At 46.3% G+C, this 16,780-nt stretch overlaps 2 protein-coding genes across 4 annotated transcripts in view; one reads left to right on the forward strand and one right to left on the reverse strand.

The window, feature by feature from the left end:
- The window catches only part of MMEL1 (membrane metalloendopeptidase like 1), a 40,185-nt gene extending 34,663 nt beyond the window's left edge, over nucleotides 1-5,522 (forward strand). For all 3 annotated transcript variants that reach the window (XM_056332032.1, XM_056332030.1, XM_056332031.1), the window contains exons 21-23: nucleotides 629-724; nucleotides 1,553-1,629; nucleotides 2,044-5,522. In XM_056332032.1, coding sequence (XP_056188007.1) covers nucleotides 629-724; nucleotides 1,553-1,629; nucleotides 2,044-2,143 — 273 coding nt within the window. In that variant the 3' untranslated portion in view covers nucleotides 2,144-5,522. The remainder of the gene's footprint in view (nucleotides 1-628; nucleotides 725-1,552; nucleotides 1,630-2,043) is intronic.
- Nucleotides 5,523-9,210: 3,688 nt separating this feature from the next.
- On the reverse strand, nucleotides 9,211-13,998 carry TNFRSF14 (TNF receptor superfamily member 14). Its single transcript, XM_056332033.1, has 8 exons — nucleotides 13,818-13,998; nucleotides 13,514-13,619; nucleotides 12,853-12,978; nucleotides 12,123-12,278; nucleotides 11,636-11,726; nucleotides 10,942-11,099; nucleotides 10,582-10,598; nucleotides 9,211-9,965 (listed from the first exon to the last, which is right to left on the reverse strand). The coding sequence occupies exons 1-8, from the start codon at nucleotides 13,914-13,916 to the stop codon at nucleotides 9,858-9,860; spliced, it is 861 nt and encodes a 286-aa protein (XP_056188008.1). The 5' UTR covers nucleotides 13,917-13,998; the 3' UTR covers nucleotides 9,211-9,857.
- Between the last annotated feature and the right edge of the window lie 2,782 nt (nucleotides 13,999-16,780).

A 16,780-nucleotide genomic window follows, 5' to 3' on the forward strand; every position in this document is an offset into this window, starting at 1 on the left:
ACTTCCAGCTGCAGCCATGGGCATTCAGTCTCCATAGCAGTATTGATTTTATATATATATGTCATCAGCTGTGCTTAAACAGGGTATTAGCAGTTACAATTTGTCATGCTTCCTTGCTGGGACACAACAGCAAATGAACCCTCCGTGGGGACAGTGGCATTCCTTCCGCTAGAATGGTGTGTGCCACCTGGCCGAAGCGATTCACAACAGATCTCCAGGTGACTCCGTAAAGAACACGCATAGCTTCCTGCAGCGAGGGTCAACTGCCCAGCAATAACTACTACTCCAATACTCCAGTTCCACATAAGAGTTTGGTACTTTTTCCTGTTTTATAGCAGTTTTCAGTTCAGAGATTACCATACTTAAGAAGCTGAATGCAAATTATCTTTGCATTTTGGGGTTTTTTTTGCTAGAAAGGTCAACACAGGACTTATGACGATGGCTTTTTCATAGAATTAGCTGTACTATTTGTATTAGAAAGATAAACTACAAAAATACAGAAGGGAAGACATGTTGGGCTCACGTACGTTGTGATTAAAATCTCTCACCCCAAAATAACACGTGAAATGATTGTGTCTGAATAAGCCATCCTGCCGGTTCTCTCAAGTGAATCTGTGCTCACTTCTAGGCCTACTTAAAATGGCTGGAACGGGAAGGGAAGGAGCCAAAGCTGCCTGGCCTGAATCTGTCCCACAAACAGCTTTTCTTCCTCAACTTTGCCCAGGTAAGAACCCTCCAATGCAGCCACTACATCCTGCATCAAAGTATAAATTCGGTTACCTTAAAGGTTAGAGACACCAGTCCCAAGCTCCCCTGGGCCAGCGAGTCACCACCGCGCCCCTCAAAAGGTCCTCAAGGCAGACCTGAAAAAGATGGTTTAGTGATTAGCGGAAAGAATTTTCAGTAACTTCTCTGAGGGCACTACTGAAACCTCCTGGGGCGAGGATACAGAGAAACAGGGCATCTACCCACAAAAAGCCGTCAGACAACAACTGGTGGGGACAACGCCTTTCCAGAGCTTGCCATTTCAGGTCAGTATTGGTTCCACTAACATCTATGAGAAAACTGCTTTTGCTTTAGACACAGGCAGGGTTTCATCCGTTTTTAACATGTGCTGGAGAAAACAATGCCTCGGAAATACCAGGCCAGCAGCCCTGAAATAGGGATACGTATTCAGATCACAGATGTTGCCCCAGATTCCACTGATTTTCCTCTATACCACTTTATCACAATGCAGAAACAGTAAATTTGATGAACTGAATTTCACCCTTCAGCCTGGATGAAGGAACTGTGCCTCAGACTCTCGGAGTTTAGCTCATCTGTTTTAGGAAATACATGGAATCAAGCATCAGATCTTGATCCAAGAACTTGATAAAACAAAAACTAATGAGTAAATAATTGTATCTATTCAGTCTCCTCTACAAAACATACTCCAACTGTATTGTAACAAACTGGGATGGCTTTTAGGAAAAACTTTGAAAAAAACTGAGAAGCTCCCCAAACTGAATTCCCTTTAATACTCACACACTAATTATTAATCCCCCTTGTCTAGGTTTGGTGTGGTTCCTACAGACCAGAATACGCTAGCCAGTCAATTAAGACAGATGTTCACAGTCCTCTGAAATACAGGTGGGTTTTACTAACGGATTTACGAATTGGTAACTTACTTGGTTCGACCCATTGCACAAAAGGAGAGAGTGGTGCGTTGCTGGCAGATGCGTTCTAGGAGACGGGATGAACCCAGGCCAACCTTCGGCGGGTCTCCCATGGCTTGCAGGACACTGCTGAGGAGCGCGTGCCATTACCTGGTCTGGTGAATTTGCCCATCGGTAGAGGACGGACCAGAACCCAGACCCACTCTGTTTGTTCTGGCATTTCATTAGTCATATGAGCCATGTTTTTCTTGCATAAAGTATCCTGTGTTTTGAGACTGTATTTGAGTTACGCGACTCTAAATCACTTTATGGACATGGCTTTCTGTTTTCCAGAGCAAGACCCTCCAAGCAGTGTATCCATGTAAATAAGTTCCTTCTCTTTGTTTAGGGTGATGGGATCTTTGCAGAACTTTGAAGCATTCTCAGAGGTATTCCACTGTAAAAAAGGCACAGCCATGCATCCTGCAGAGAAGTGCAGAGTGTGGTAACCAAAAAGAACACCAGCGAGAATGACACAGACTGGTGACACAACAAACAGTTCTTGCCAGCGATGTGCCTGCTGTTCTCCCACTCAGTCACAGCCAAGGCTAACGGTGCAGCTACTGTAGTAACGATCAAGGGAGCTCCAGCACTCCAGCTCTTACAGTTCTGCTGGGAAGTACCCAGGTATCTCAGTGACTGACTGTGTCACTGTGCTGAAAGCCACCGTGCGCTCCACAACAGAAACGACTGTTTCAAATGACATCCTGACTGTTATTAAGACACTGCATCAGGGTTACAAAGACTTAATTCTTAAATAATAATAAAAAAAAACCAAAACAAAACCAACAACAACCATATCTCTATTTTTCAGAAAAGAACAATAATTTTAATATGTCTTACAACTACATCTTCTGAGACTCAGTGAACCTGTTGGAGCTGTTCTCAGTGAACTGTTTTCCAGTGTTCTGATTCAGTTTCTGGTGCATTCTTCCCCAATTCAGGTTAGAGCTAGCTTAAACTCTCATGCTGTCCGTATACTTGCACTTCGATTACTGCTTTTGTTGTAAGGAATTGCTATTTGTCTTGCTACGTTACCGAGTGAGCTGTACGTTAAGATGCCTGCCGGCTGCTAACTTCATGCCAAGCTGCGCTCTCCTATTGCACTCAAGTTCCTCCGCTCCAAAGAACAACTGTAACATGACCTTAAAGTGATGTATGACTAGATAGAAAGATCCCATATTTAGGACTACAAATTCTGTTGTTATGGTTAAAATTACAGCCCACCCGCACCACCCCACCCCACCCCTTCAGAGATATATTTAAAATTATGCTTATTCTTGTAGAAAGTGTATAAAATACTTTTTGTCAAAGAGCAAACATGTATCTATGGAAACAATTATGCTGTTTTTAATCCTGTGCCTTTTCATTTTGCCATAGGCTATTTTTCAGTATTTACACTTGAAAATGTAACAAGTATTAATTTTTAATTAAAAAAAGAAACAAAAACAAAACCCAACCAAACAAACCCAAAAACACGGTAGCCAATTCAGCACACATTTTACTATAGAGAGTTTTGGGTGGCTTCCCTCAGTAAGTATTCTAATACAGTGATAATATTTTAAACTGCCAACACTTAATAGTGAATTTTAAATACTCTTCCATCAAATGCTCCTCTTTCTAGCACAGAAATCACTGGAAAGCAAGACAGTAACGCCTAGTGCTTAGCTTACCAAGTGCCAAATCACACTATTCATTTGATTCACAGATTTCAGCACGCCACTAGCAAAAGGTTTGATTATCTAGAGAACGGGGAAGGAAATGAAAATCACTTGACAGAAGCAGCTTTGCCAGAAGAGATGACCCACGGAATTGCTCTGGCCATTTGACAGTAAGAGCTGGCTAAATCACGGAATGAAACCCTCCTGATTTTTGCATGAATTTTACCTGCTAAAGTGAAATCAGCCTGCAGGTGAATTGCCACTTTTACTGCAGCTGAGAATATATAGTTCAATTACATGTTATTTCCATCCTAAAAGTCATTTTGGAAGCTAACTTGCTCAGAGAATCGGTGCTGCCTCAGGGATCTACCACTCTTCTCTGCCCTTCAGAGTTTTGAGAGTTGAGTACAGAAGGGAAAGTACTAAGAGGGTTTAGTTGCAAGTTTATTTATTTAACATCTTTTCAAAAGACTAAGAACACTCTTCAGCACCTACCAGGAAGGTTGCTGTGCCTTAAAGTGAATACCATACTTATATACAAAAATAAAGTGAATAAACAAATATTACAGGAAGCACAGAATGTGGCTTTCAACACAGTTCATAGAAAAGGTGTTTCCCATCAGATTGTTTTCTGGGCAGTATCTCAGACGCCTGTGTATCCAGACCTCTGCCAGGGAATGCAGCCCCAGTTACGTTTTGGTTTTGTCTTTATTTCAGCTCTGTCTGTTACCTGCAGAGAATGGCACTCGACAACATTTAATTCTAACAAAGATCCTGATTTAAGGCAGATTAATTAGGAGAAAAGGATATTTTTTTTTCAGATGGGAATTGTTGGATTCACATATGCCTGAAAAACTTAGGATTGACCCACACTAAAAAAACAACAAAACCCGGTGAATAGGAGAGTGCACTACCAAGCTCCAAAAGCCCTTTAAAAAAAAAAAAAAAAGTTACAATATTCTACACTAGGATCAAGGTCCCGTTTAAGTGACTTAAAAGCTCTTAAAGGAAAACATGGAGGTAGGGAACCAGGCACATACGTGTCACGCTCATGCCTCCGCACAATTTGAAGTGCTTCAGCTGTTAAAACTTTTGGTTCTACGGAGACGTGTAAAGAGATGCTTATTCCCTGCTGGAGCGCGGGCTGAGGTGCTGTGTGTGCCTGCACATCACCCCAGAGCTGCGGTAGTTTAGAACACCACCCCCACACACACACAGAGCAGTATTGCTGCACTGGACACTTGTCTGTCTCGGGAAGTTCCGTTCTGATGCTGAACACCAACACCTTTTGAGTCAGGCTTAATAACGCTACTAAAACACAACAGAAGCAATTTCATCTGATATTGCAGTAAATTATCGATGCGACTTTAACAAGGAGGATTCAAGTTAAAGCTAGTTAGGAGGTAACATAGACTCTGTATAAAACACAGATGGACAGGAACTAATTTAGATGTTAATGAAGGTTCCACTCAAACTATGACTAACCATGAGCTTTTGGCTCCATCCAGGACTAGAACCATGTAGTTAGATTACAGATGTAGCAGCAGATCGGTGAGATTCGGATGTCCTGAAAGGCTTCATGCCTACTGTACTGCCTTCTGCCTACCATCATTAGAGGTAAAGGCCAACAGATCAGATCAAATGAGAATTACGAAGCCCAGGTTCTGCGTAGGAACAGTGCTTTAAGGTGTCTGCAACTGGATGTTGAAGCCAAGTCTAATTACATTTGCTTCTGGTTTTTATTCACTTGTAAGAGAGTTTTTGCTCTTGAATTAACCAAATGCTCATGTCCCATGCCTTGTTAAAACCGACTGTCATACCGACTAGGTTTGTATTTGCTCCTGGATCAGATCATACGTGTAATAGACCAGGGACTTTTAATTATCTAAATTGCTCTTTATAAAAAGTGACGTGATCTAGAACCTCCTTAGTACGAAATGCTGTGCAAGCTTTGTTGCAGCCATTAAGTTAGGTTCACCTTTCTCATCACATCTAAAACGGGTGTTCATAGAAAGACCATTTGACTACTGCTCCCTATTGGAAGGATTTTCATTTGTTTTAACATTGAATGACTGGCTACAAGACAGTCAAGTGCTCTGATAAATCAGCTTTTGTGATTTAATTATTCATGTATGGTGGCAGGCAAAATAAACTGTATTTAACTGCATTTTGTCCATCTTCACTTGCTCAGGTTTTCCATGCCAGATTACATGCGTACAGTAAAGCTAAATTCCATAGTCAGGTAATAAAAACTTTTTCCCCTGTGTGACCAATACTTTGATGTAGCACTTCCAGTCAGCAAAGGTGGCCAAAGCGCCTTTCTTTCCTCTGTCTTCACATGCCTTTACAAGCCAGGTGTTTACAGTGCCACAGACCCTCCAAGGAAAGCGTCCTGGCCTGACTTGCCTTTAATATTTGCCCCCTACATATCACAGTACCAGACACCTATTTTCTCAACTTGTTCTGAGAACAAGGAGTTACTCTAGGACTCCTCAGGGGAGTGAACATACAATTCCTTTTGCCAGCTTCTGCTCAGAGCCTCACCCTCACAGTTAGGTCTCGATTAGCCTGACGATCACAGATTTCACACATTCAGGCAGGTTTGTCTGCCATCGTGAAAATGTTTTTATGCTAGGGTCAATTAAGAAGAGAGTGACATTTTAAATACCTCACTGTTCAACAGTTTAACTTGTCTATTAAGCCGGCAGTAACAGTACCTCAGGGTAAATTCACCTGGAATTCTTCTTTAGGGACAGAAAAATTAGGTAGCCTACATCTTTCAGCATCAGAATATCAGAAAAAAGAAGCAAATTTGAGGAGGAACTTTTAAATGTAAAATCCAAGAGGCGATATATGAAGGGGAAAAAAAAGAAATACCACAAACTATTGATTGCTAATATGAACAGTATCACAAACCCAAGGCTAGAATCTGGCACGGTATCTTTTACACATAACACTCAAAATTGCAGTGGTCCAGCTGTCACACAAGCCTACTAATGCAAAAAGGCGAGTTTACTGCAAATAGGGAGTAACAGAACAAAGACAGTCCTTGCCAGCTTCATTTGTGCTTAGATGTTTCACGCTCCTGTTGTTTGCTCTCCCATGTGGACCTCTTCATTGCACTGTAAGAAACACAGAGGTAATTACGGCTGGGGAGAGGGTACGGAGCCCAGCACGTTTCCAGCATGCTGGAAAGGTCCCTTGCTCGGGAGACAGGTCAGAGTTATGCACAAGAACAAAAGCAGGAGATTACAGAAGAGTCAACCAAAGCTGTGACCAGTAATACAGCGCGATTAACTGTTTTAATTGGTCTGTAACTACTACAGGTGTACTACAAATATTATGATAATATTAACTTAGCGTGTACGCTACAGATAACAGATCTGCGTATAATCCTTCTCTAAAAGTGCAAGTTATTGTTCTCGGTTACCATGCTCATAGGACAGTTTTGGCCTTGCGAATTGCATTCTTTTATATTTATTCACAGAAGTCTTAGTAAAGGGACTGTGAAGCTGTCTGATCCTAGATTGCCAGGCAGTCACTGCCTACCGTGAGGGTACTCAGCAAGGTGACAACAGCATATATATGCCAAGGGAAACAGCACACAACCATGCAGAGGTCAGGTGGAGGAGGTTCACATGGCTGACAGTTTAATAACTCTGCAAAATCATTAAGCTCTGGAGATGTGCCATTAGAAGTTCTGGCACATGCAACTGCTAAAGGGATAATTAAAATGTGCCTGGGAGGTTTTATTCCAAGTTATTATTACAGCACATGGAAGTTACTTCTTTTTTTCATGTAAGTTTATTACGCCTCCCACCTGCAGAAGACTCTTTCCATCTGTCGCTTTGCGTCTGTGCCAGCACAACGCAAGTGCATAAGCTGCAACCTCCCTTACGGTCCCACACATCCCATTTTACCCCTACTGCATTCACATCTCCCCTCGCCAGTTACAGCCCCCTACATCACACCGGCTACCGATGACCTTGACGGAGCAAGGACAGAGATCGGGGAGAGGCTCAGAACAACCAGGACGTGGCACTCCCTGTTAACCGCCACGGTACTTTTCCATAATCGTACGCACAAGGGTCACAGCAGAAGCAATGCACTACCACAAGTAAGAAACAACTCAAGTTGAGGACAGAGGCAGCAGTGGAGTGTCACTGACCTTAGCCTATCAGTGAGTGAACACCTACAAAGAGATAAATGCAGAGGACTTTAAAATTAAGATCGTGGCTTTACAAGCAGGGTCTGTTACTGTGCGCTTGGCTTCTGTCTGTGCCACCTGTAAGCTCCCCTTCCATCCAGGTCTAACGCAACTGCCAATTCAAAGCTCAGAGCAGAGATGACAATACCTTTCCAGGAAGATCCAGGTCCTGACCAGATTGAGCTTCAAAAACCTTCAGCCTGTCAAGTAACATTTTCCAGCACAGCTTGTTAGCGTCGCGTGGTACAACCAGTCAGCCCACTGCCCGGCTGTTCTGCTGGGCTGCCCGGCAGCTGGTGTTACGCTGCCGGTGGCATCAGCCACACACTCAGTTTGTGAACACCGGTGGCAGTGACAGAACACAGCTTTACAAGCGTTCTCTGTTTGAGACCCAGTGTCTGTAGCAGGGGGACCATTTGCTGTGCTCCCAAGACACTGATTTTCATTTATCCCATGACCAGGTGAAGTTTAAACTACAACTGGTTGCCCCATTCCAAATCAGGATGGGAACTGCAGCTACAAGCAACCCCTGCCCCTACCTGAGGTTTTGTACTTTCTTCAGCACTTGTGATGACTTTTCAGCTATTTTCAAAGGAACAGAGTCACCTCGGGAGCCTGTACAAGCCCATCTTTTTCTCTACCTGCACAGGTGAGTGACGTATTTAGTGTTAGGTCAGAATGAAACCCTTTGTCCTCAAAGCAAGGTCAGTAAAAATTTTTTACAGGCATTCCCAATAATCCAGAGCTTTCACTACTGAAACAGGACACGCACTCCAAGAAGGAACAAGATGCATATTCATAATCTGCAGAGCTTTCAGACCTGACATATTCTCCACACACATACCGTCCTACTCGAAACAACACAGCTGTCAGACGGTGAGTCCTTTGCAGTTGCTTCCAGGCTAAGTTCTGTACCAGATGTTCACCTGTGTCAGTCAGAGACTCTGGCCAACAGCCTCCCTTTTAACCCCCTGCAACAGCCCTCACCCCCAACCACAACAGAGCACCTTAATTGGTAACTAAGATAGTGGACAAATCCATGTAACGGGACAGAAGTCAGCAAGTCCTACAGAAAATACTTTAGCCTAGTGGAAAATTCTGTACCCAGAGATGTTTTGCTGCAGATCTGATTCCAGACTCGTAAGTAATTATGCATCAGAGCAGCTTTATTACGTACTTGGCAAAAGAAGGATTCAGATGTTTCCCAGAATGAGGAAAATGAAGTCTTTCCTTCTCCCATGCTGCCACCTGGTGACACATCAGTCTCCAACTTCAAAAACAGAGCAAAAGCCACATCTACACACTCACAGCTCCCTCTGCACCTTGTGCGAAACAGGCCTCTCACCCCGACACTGATGCTTTCACAGTACATCTCGGTATCTGCTCACTCCAGCAGGCCCAGCACCCCCTCCCAGCTGTCCCACTGCAAGCACCACATGCCTTCTCCATGCCTCTCTCCATCTTCTTCCACATCTCATTTTTTATACAGTTCTTCACCTCATTACTACCCTCACCAAATCCCTCCTCAAAAATCTACGTCCACCATGATGCTCTTTAAGAATAACGCTTTTCGTCCAGATAATGCCAACAGCCAAGTAACTCAGTGTTTTCCCTTCCTCAGGCAAAGAAACTCCTTTTACAGAGAGAATGTATTTTCATTATTTTATTTCTAGACATAACGTCCCTGTAGGACCAGAACTTTCTTTGTTGTAACACATGATCAGAGATTAGAGCAGAGCAAAAGACGTGTGTGTGTGTCGTTCACTAAATGCTACATGTTTCTTGCTGCACAAGATTCCCTTCCCTTCATTATTTTCTTTACTTATAAAAAGGAAAAATCTGTACAAAATGCATTTAGAAAATGTGTTATATATTAGTTATGCGGAATTTTTAAATTCATTTTTAAAATGAAACAAAGCTGTTTCTTTCCACCAACAAATATATCTTGGAAGAATGACATGCATACCAAGTGATAACTGTCCAAGCTGCTAAGAAAGAAACTCCAGGCATACCATACAGGCCACCACTCCATGAAGTGGGAATGTAAAAGGAAAGAGCTTTGCAGCCTTTGACGATACTGACCAACACCTCGATGACTCAGCTATTTTCAAACTTTGATGCTTCAGAAGATCCTCCTTTGCAGATCCTCCTTTTCATTTTCAAGCTGTCTTCTCCGTGAATACTTGGAAAAAATGTTGGGTTTTGTTTGTTAGGGTGGTTTGGGTTTGGGGTTTTTTTTTGTGGTTGGTTTTAGGAGCGGATATCCATTGTTTACAATAGTTCAAATAAAAACGGCTATTCAATACTGGTTTCTTCAGGCCCAGCACCAGTTTCCTGCACAGGAACAGTTGTTTGATCCGTATGCTCCACAGTTAGTATCAAAGCCTGACTCTGCTGTTCACTCTTTAAAACATGTCAAAGGAAAACAGAGAGTATGAAGAGTCAGTGTTTATTAGCAAATGCCTGCGATTTTCACTGCTAACAGCCAGACTTTGGCTTCTTCCTTAAGAGCAAGAGCTGCTGTAGGTCCCCTCTCCAATCAGAAGCACAAATTATACAGTCCATTCAATGTTTTTCCTATGAAATGCATCGCTGCCTGCACAGATACCAGATCTTGCACATCACTAACAGCAACTTTCAGGGGATACATAATACTGTAGGATGGAGAGATAAACACAGTTCCATAAGATGGACTCGTATTTTTTAGTGTAAGTCCATCTCCTAAAACCCCTTCAATATTCATTCTTAGACAATTTCAGGAGATAACAACAGCCCTGTGACTAGCTTCAAAGTCTCCTAATGAGAACTGCATAAAATGAGTTTACACTGCACAATCTTGGGGATTCTGGAACTCAGAGACACTCCCGCTATCGATGAGCTGCTCCAGTACGCACTCAGCCCATCAAACACACAGCATGTACAAACACCAAACAAAAAAACTTACTTCAGATTTCAACATATTACCAAAAAAAAACCCCAAAAACAAAAAACCCAAAACAAGAGAGAGAAAGAGACTCACCCTTGATTCCTGCACCGCTGCAAAGAAAAGGAAACAGTCCCATCAAAATGCAGTAAGGTGAACTTTATACTCACACATTTTTCTAACCACGTTACCATGTTCTTACACGTATGTAGGAGCGGTTCAGCAGTGAGCCTGCATAGGCACATCCCCTAAGGGAGGCACCATCACAACAGGTTAACTGTGGCATGCAAAAATGTAGACATTTCTGTGTGCCACAGTTAACCTGTTGTGATGATGATACAGTTCACATATCTAATTGGCTGTTAAGGTTTCAGCTCAACATCTAGTGAATCAAAGACCATTCTTCAGAATACTGTTACAAAACCACCCCTTTATACACATGCTACTTGTACTTACGTGGCACATAATTTTTCCTTTTCCTCCATTTCCAGATAGATGTAAGACCAACTGCAATAACTAGCACGGCAACGACAACAGAACAAACAATTACTGTAACGGAGGAAGCTGAGGAAGAATTCCCGTTCTCTCCTTGTACCCAGCCGTTCTTCTTAAGTCTGATGTGAGAAAAGAAATAATTGTGTTCTTAGAACCTGTCAGCAGACCTTGCAGGGGAACTGCTGTACTGTTTTTAACACCCCACCTCCGCACCCAGGGGCATTCACAAAGGTCTTTCTGACTCAGTGGGTAACCCAAGAAGGACCTGACTTTCACCTCTTTTTTTTTTTAATGCTTGTAAATGCAAACTGATTCTCCTCAGAAGCAAACTCTCACCCATTCCACTATAGCTAAGGGATGTGTCAGCTGAAACCCTGGTACCCAGAGGAGCGCACTGCTCTTCATGGGTCTAGATCCAGCTCTGTTAGAGCTGTCTGAGAGTCTCCTATGCAGTGGCAAGCTCGAACAAGAGGCTGAAGGCTAAATCTGTCATGTTAACGAGTTTATAAAGAAAGAAGTTATGCTGTTCCCAAGAAAGAGTGGGATGTAGGAACAGGATTCCATGCTCAGTGCCTTACTGGAAGCAGAAAACTGCTGCAAAATGCAGACCCAACAGTTAAAGAAAGCAGCCCCATGCCCAGTAAGAGCTGCTTACTTGGACCATGGTATACAACTGTGAGACATGTTGGCTGTTGAGGAGGTTCCAGGAGGACAGGCTTCACACACATTGTCAGTGGTCTTTGTGCCTGTAAGGGAGAAGACAACAGGATTTCTATCTGCACCTAAGGCTAAGGTTCAGTTCAATGTGTTCTTTGCAAATGACCAAGCGATTACTGCAGAGACTTCAATACAGACGACAGCTCACACACTTCTCTTTGCACACAGGAAAAAGGCTTCTTGGCTAATCAGCTACCTCAGCATCTAGGTCTTGAAGGATCCTGCAAGCTTTCAGCTGTGTCACAGTCAGTACAGCGGGCAAGTATACACCATACCTAGTATGTGCTGGCCCTATCCATTCACATTGTTCCTTCACTGATTTTTTTCTGGATGAACTGATAGCCAGACTCCTCAAAATCGAGCTCCAAAGGCATTTCCCATAAGAAAACTTTCCTCTTGGTGTTACCGATGCTGTGTTGGCTTACCCCTTTCTTTTACCATACTGCCAGGAAAGCAGACAGTGTAGCGCTGACAAAGTTCACAGTCTTCACTCCCCAAATAACTGCAGAAATACTCAGGCGGACAGCCACACACAGTATTCTTCGTATAGGTACATGCTACTTCTGGCACTAGGTTGGCTCCTAAGAGAAATTCACATGCGCAGCCACAGTATTTACATGGGTACAATCAACAGATACAAAACCAAAAGCAAACATTTAGCCTTGCCTTGATGCACTGGTGAAGAGCACCAGAACTAACAGGGTTAGTGAAGACGACTCCTTTTGTGATATATAAAGAGCCCAAATCCTTACAGACACAGCATCTTTACATCTGTCCTCAGCGTTGCATGGCAAAAGCAAAATACTCTCAACTCAGATGTTTTTAAATTAGCTCCACCAGGAGCTCATTCAGGTCTACCTTACCCCGATAGTCCAAGACAACTCTTTAGACATCATGCTGCGATCTAAAGGACCCTTTAAACATTAAGCGAGAGGCTGCAGACCAAACCTCCGGTGGTGCCAGCTGAAGATTGATCCAAGTTTCTCCCTTCCATCACCCAGGAGGTAGCATTCTGAGGTCTGCACAGTGACATAAGCCTCTCTGTTCATCCTCTTAACCAACTCATCAAGCAAATGAGGCAAGAAAGAAGGGGAGAATGTATCCACAAAAGGCATGAAAAATCCATTTAACCTGGTTCTTCAGCATCCTCCTTACCTTTATCACACAGTTTACATTTCCTGCAGTGTTCTAAACCATTGGGATGATCTGTGTACGTATCCTCAACACAAGGTACGCACATGGTGCTGGAATTTGCAGTGCAGTGCTTGAAAACCCGAAGTCCTAAAAACCAGAAACAACCCCCCAGAGAAGTGGCTCCGTTAGCAAAGCTTACGTGGCCGGGGCCTGACACTGGCATTAAACCAACAGTAACTACTAAACTACAAGGACCTCAGAAATATGCTAATAGCGGCTGCAGAGAGAACCCCGAAACAGAAACCGGGACCCAAAATGAAAGACCTTGGAAACTGTGCCCCAAAATGAAAGACCTTGGAAACCGTGACCCAAAATGAAAGACCTTGGAAACCGTGAAGTTAGTGACTACCAGGGCAGAGAGATTCTGGTGGTTTTGGCTTCTACTCTGGAGGGTCCAAAGAAAGGGATGGGGCCCTGTGCTGCTGCAAGGGGGGTGTGGGGCGTGAGCCAGGGCCGCAAGAGGCCATTCAGGCATGATGATCACAACTTGGTTAGTTGCAAGGCTGGTGTCAGGGTGCAGCGGGCTGCAGGAGGGAAGGCGGGTCACCCTCATGACCCGCTGCAGGAGGGAAGGAGCTTTCCTCTGCAGCTGACATGGAGAGCAAGCAGTCCAGTTACCTACCAGCAGCACACATGAGGCAGCACTCTGCACCTATGGGATATTCTCCCAGCCCACATTCTAAGGCTTCCACACAGTCCAGCTGCATGACGAGCACAACGGCAAAAACCTTGGGGCAATACAAGAAGGGATTTCTGCTGCACAGCCTGTTTACAGGACGCCGGCCGCTCGACACACCGCCGTCTCGCACAGGGGCTTCCGACGAGCGGCCCTCCCCGCAGGGCCGGGGCGGGGGGCGCTCCCCGGCCAGCCCGGCCCCGCCAGGCCGCCCCGGGCGGAGAAGCAGCGGGGAGCGGCCCGCACTCACCAGGCGCATGGTCCGCCGGGCAGGCTCCCGCAGCTGCGGGGCTCCGCGGCGCCTCAGCGGCCGCCCCGCGTTCGGCGCAGCCCGGGGCCGCTGCCCCATGCAGGGGGCCGGCCCGGGCCCACAGCGGCTGCCGGACCCGCGGCCGCGCCCGCCGCCGACACGAAAATGAAAGCGAAAGCCGCGCTGAGCGGGATCACCTCTGCCCCGGCAGGGAAGGGCGAGGAGGGGAAGCCGCGGCGGCAGCCCAGCGCTGGGCCTGCGCCCGACACAACGGCAGCGGCGGGGACGGAGGCCGAGCGCGGCCGGGGAGCCCGGCTGTGGGCCCTTGCTCAACAGAATGGCGGCGGGGGGCGAGGGCGAGCAGGGCTGGGGCTGCCCAGCCCCGCGCCGCTGCCCCACAAGTGGCGAGGGGGAAGAGAGGGCAAGCAGGGCCGGGGCAGCCCGGCGCAGGGCCCCTGCCCCACAACATGGCAGCCCGGGAGGCTGAGGGGGCCGGGAGCTCAGTGATCACCCCAGCCCCTGCCTGAGGGCCACCTTCCTTTCGCGAAAGCGTGTCCATAAGCACACGCAAAAGCAACCAGAAACAGCCAACTATTAAAAAAAAAAAGATGCCGAGGCTGCCCAGCAGAGAAATTACTTGCCCAGGCAGGGAAGGGCGAGGAAGGGAAACCACCGCTGCGGCAGCCCGGCTCTGGGCCCCTGCCCCACAGAATGGCGGCGGGGGCAGAGGCTGGGTAGGGCTGGGGGCTGCCCGCCCTGCCCCACAAGATGGCGGCGGGGGGGGGAGAGAGGCCGAGCAGGTTCAGAGCGGCCCGGCGCAGGGCCCCTGCCCCACAAGATGGCAGCCGAGGGGGCCTGGGGCTCAGTGATCACCCCAGCCCCTGCCTGGGGGCCACCCTTCCTTCATGAAAACGTGTCCGTAGGCACACACAAGAGCAAACAGAACAACCAACCGTTGGAAAAAGAAAAAAAAAAAAGAGGCTGAGGATGCCCAGCAGAGAAATTATTTGACCAAAAAGCAAAATGCCCAAGTCCGCTGTTAGACTTAGCTCAGATTCCCCCTGTGCCAGCGGTATGGCTTTCCGCCACTGCGGCAGTTCTGGGTCTGGCTTTGAGTCGGCACCAGCCCCCAGCAGATGTTGGGATTAGCCAAAGCATTGGCAGTTTTAAAAAACAGCTGTTGTCACAAATACGTAACATGTTGAAATGGGTCATTGTTCCTCGAATACCACAGGGAAGCAGTTTACATAAATGCAGGTTTCCCCCTTTCTGTTTTTGAAGAAAAAAAGCTGGCAATGCTTTACTAGTTTCTGAAATGGGCAGGCAGCGTTTCTTGCAGCAGGGTGAGATGGTGCAGAGAGGAGCTGTTTGTTAAGGCCTTCACTGAGCTCAGAACCGCGATGAACCTTTGGCAAGTGGAAAGCAGACCAGCGAGACACGGGAGCCGCACGCCTGCTCCTCTGCCAGGATGCCCACCAGCTAGGGACAGCTCAACTGGAACGCGTCAGGGATCCTGTGTTCAGCCCACATCCGTTAAAAGTCAGTTTACATGCCTACGTAGCAAAGGCAGCTAAAGAGGGGTCCAGCTCTTGTTATTAGCGTTTCATAATTCTGCTGACAGCTAAACTTTTCAGGGCAAGCACACTGGGAGTCCTCAGCCGGTTTAACAGGCGCTGACGTGCAGCGCTGCTGGAAGAAGAGCTCCGTCTCCTTTCGGTCCCATTCCCCCCAACCCCACTACGAGCACCCATGAAGAAATGGCAGTTGGGAAGCGGCTGAGGCCAGAATTCATTCTGATGAGCAGGTGGAAGTCATGGATGGCGCTAGTTCCAGTTCTCCATGCCCCAGATTCTTGCAGGGAGGTGTTGGGGTTGGCGCTGCCACTGCTGCCCTGTGTCAGCGTGTGTATGCTGGCGTACAGCGACGGAGGGGGGTGGCTTGCCAAAGGCTGCGGCAGTGAGTCAGACAGAGGTAATGCCAGCGCTGACTTTGGAGATGCTGGGGATGGCTGGCTCTGGCACGCACACAGAGCGTGTGTGGCAATCTGGGACACTAAGCACAAGCCTAGTGACACTGTGGCCCTGTCAGTCCTGCCTGTAACCTGCGTTGATGGTGCACCACGCCTGTAGTTCACTCAACATTTCCTCTTATTTTCAGGTGATAATGCTAACTTCTATAGCTATTTGGGATAGACAAGCTGAAAGTGAAAGCTCCCTCAGACACAAAAATAGGGAAGTATACTTGTGAAATATGGATGTCAAGCTTCCTTTTTCCATAGTGACAGAGCTTGAGGGTTTCTAGACAGAGTTACTTTTCTCCCCTGGGAAGTGATCGCAGGTAGTCCCTTGACATGAACTGATTGTACCGTATGGCAGCTGCCTCAGTTTCCTACACATCACCGCTTCTTTTCCACTGCTCCAGGTTTCACTTGACACGGCAGATCACGCTTCTCTGGCAAAGGACAGCTGCTGTGCATGTGACAGGAAGGTCTGAGCTTGCCTCGCCTTGCCTCGGAATGCGTTTGACAAGTCGAAATTCATTGGTATTATCACATTTGCAATGGATTTTCCCTGTGAGAAACCTCTCGGGCTGTGGCCGGCATTCAGCACTAATACAGCACTAATTTTTCAGCCAAGAAATCAGTAGTGCTGGCTACCACTGTGACCTAGCAGTTGGGAAAACCAAGCAGCCATCCTACTTAAAAGTGTAGTTCATAGCTGGATGGGAAATATGTATTTAGCTCAGCAGTATTGCTGTAATCAGGTCATTCCTGACTTGCCTCCCTAACTGCAGGCCAAGGTTTGGGTTGGTTTTTTTTCCCCCCACGTCCCTATCACCATTTCAGAATACAAAAACCCTAAGCCAGGTGTAGATTCATACCAGCTTCCATCGGTCTCCCAACAGCCACAGATTGATTGTACCTCGTTCTTCACAAGCAAAGGGACTTTCCTGGTTGTTGAAGT

Source organism: Falco biarmicus, chromosome 3 (genome assembly GCF_023638135.1).
Source record: "Falco biarmicus isolate bFalBia1 chromosome 3, bFalBia1.pri, whole genome shotgun sequence".
Taxonomy (NCBI): domain Eukaryota; kingdom Metazoa; phylum Chordata; class Aves; order Falconiformes; family Falconidae; genus Falco; species Falco biarmicus.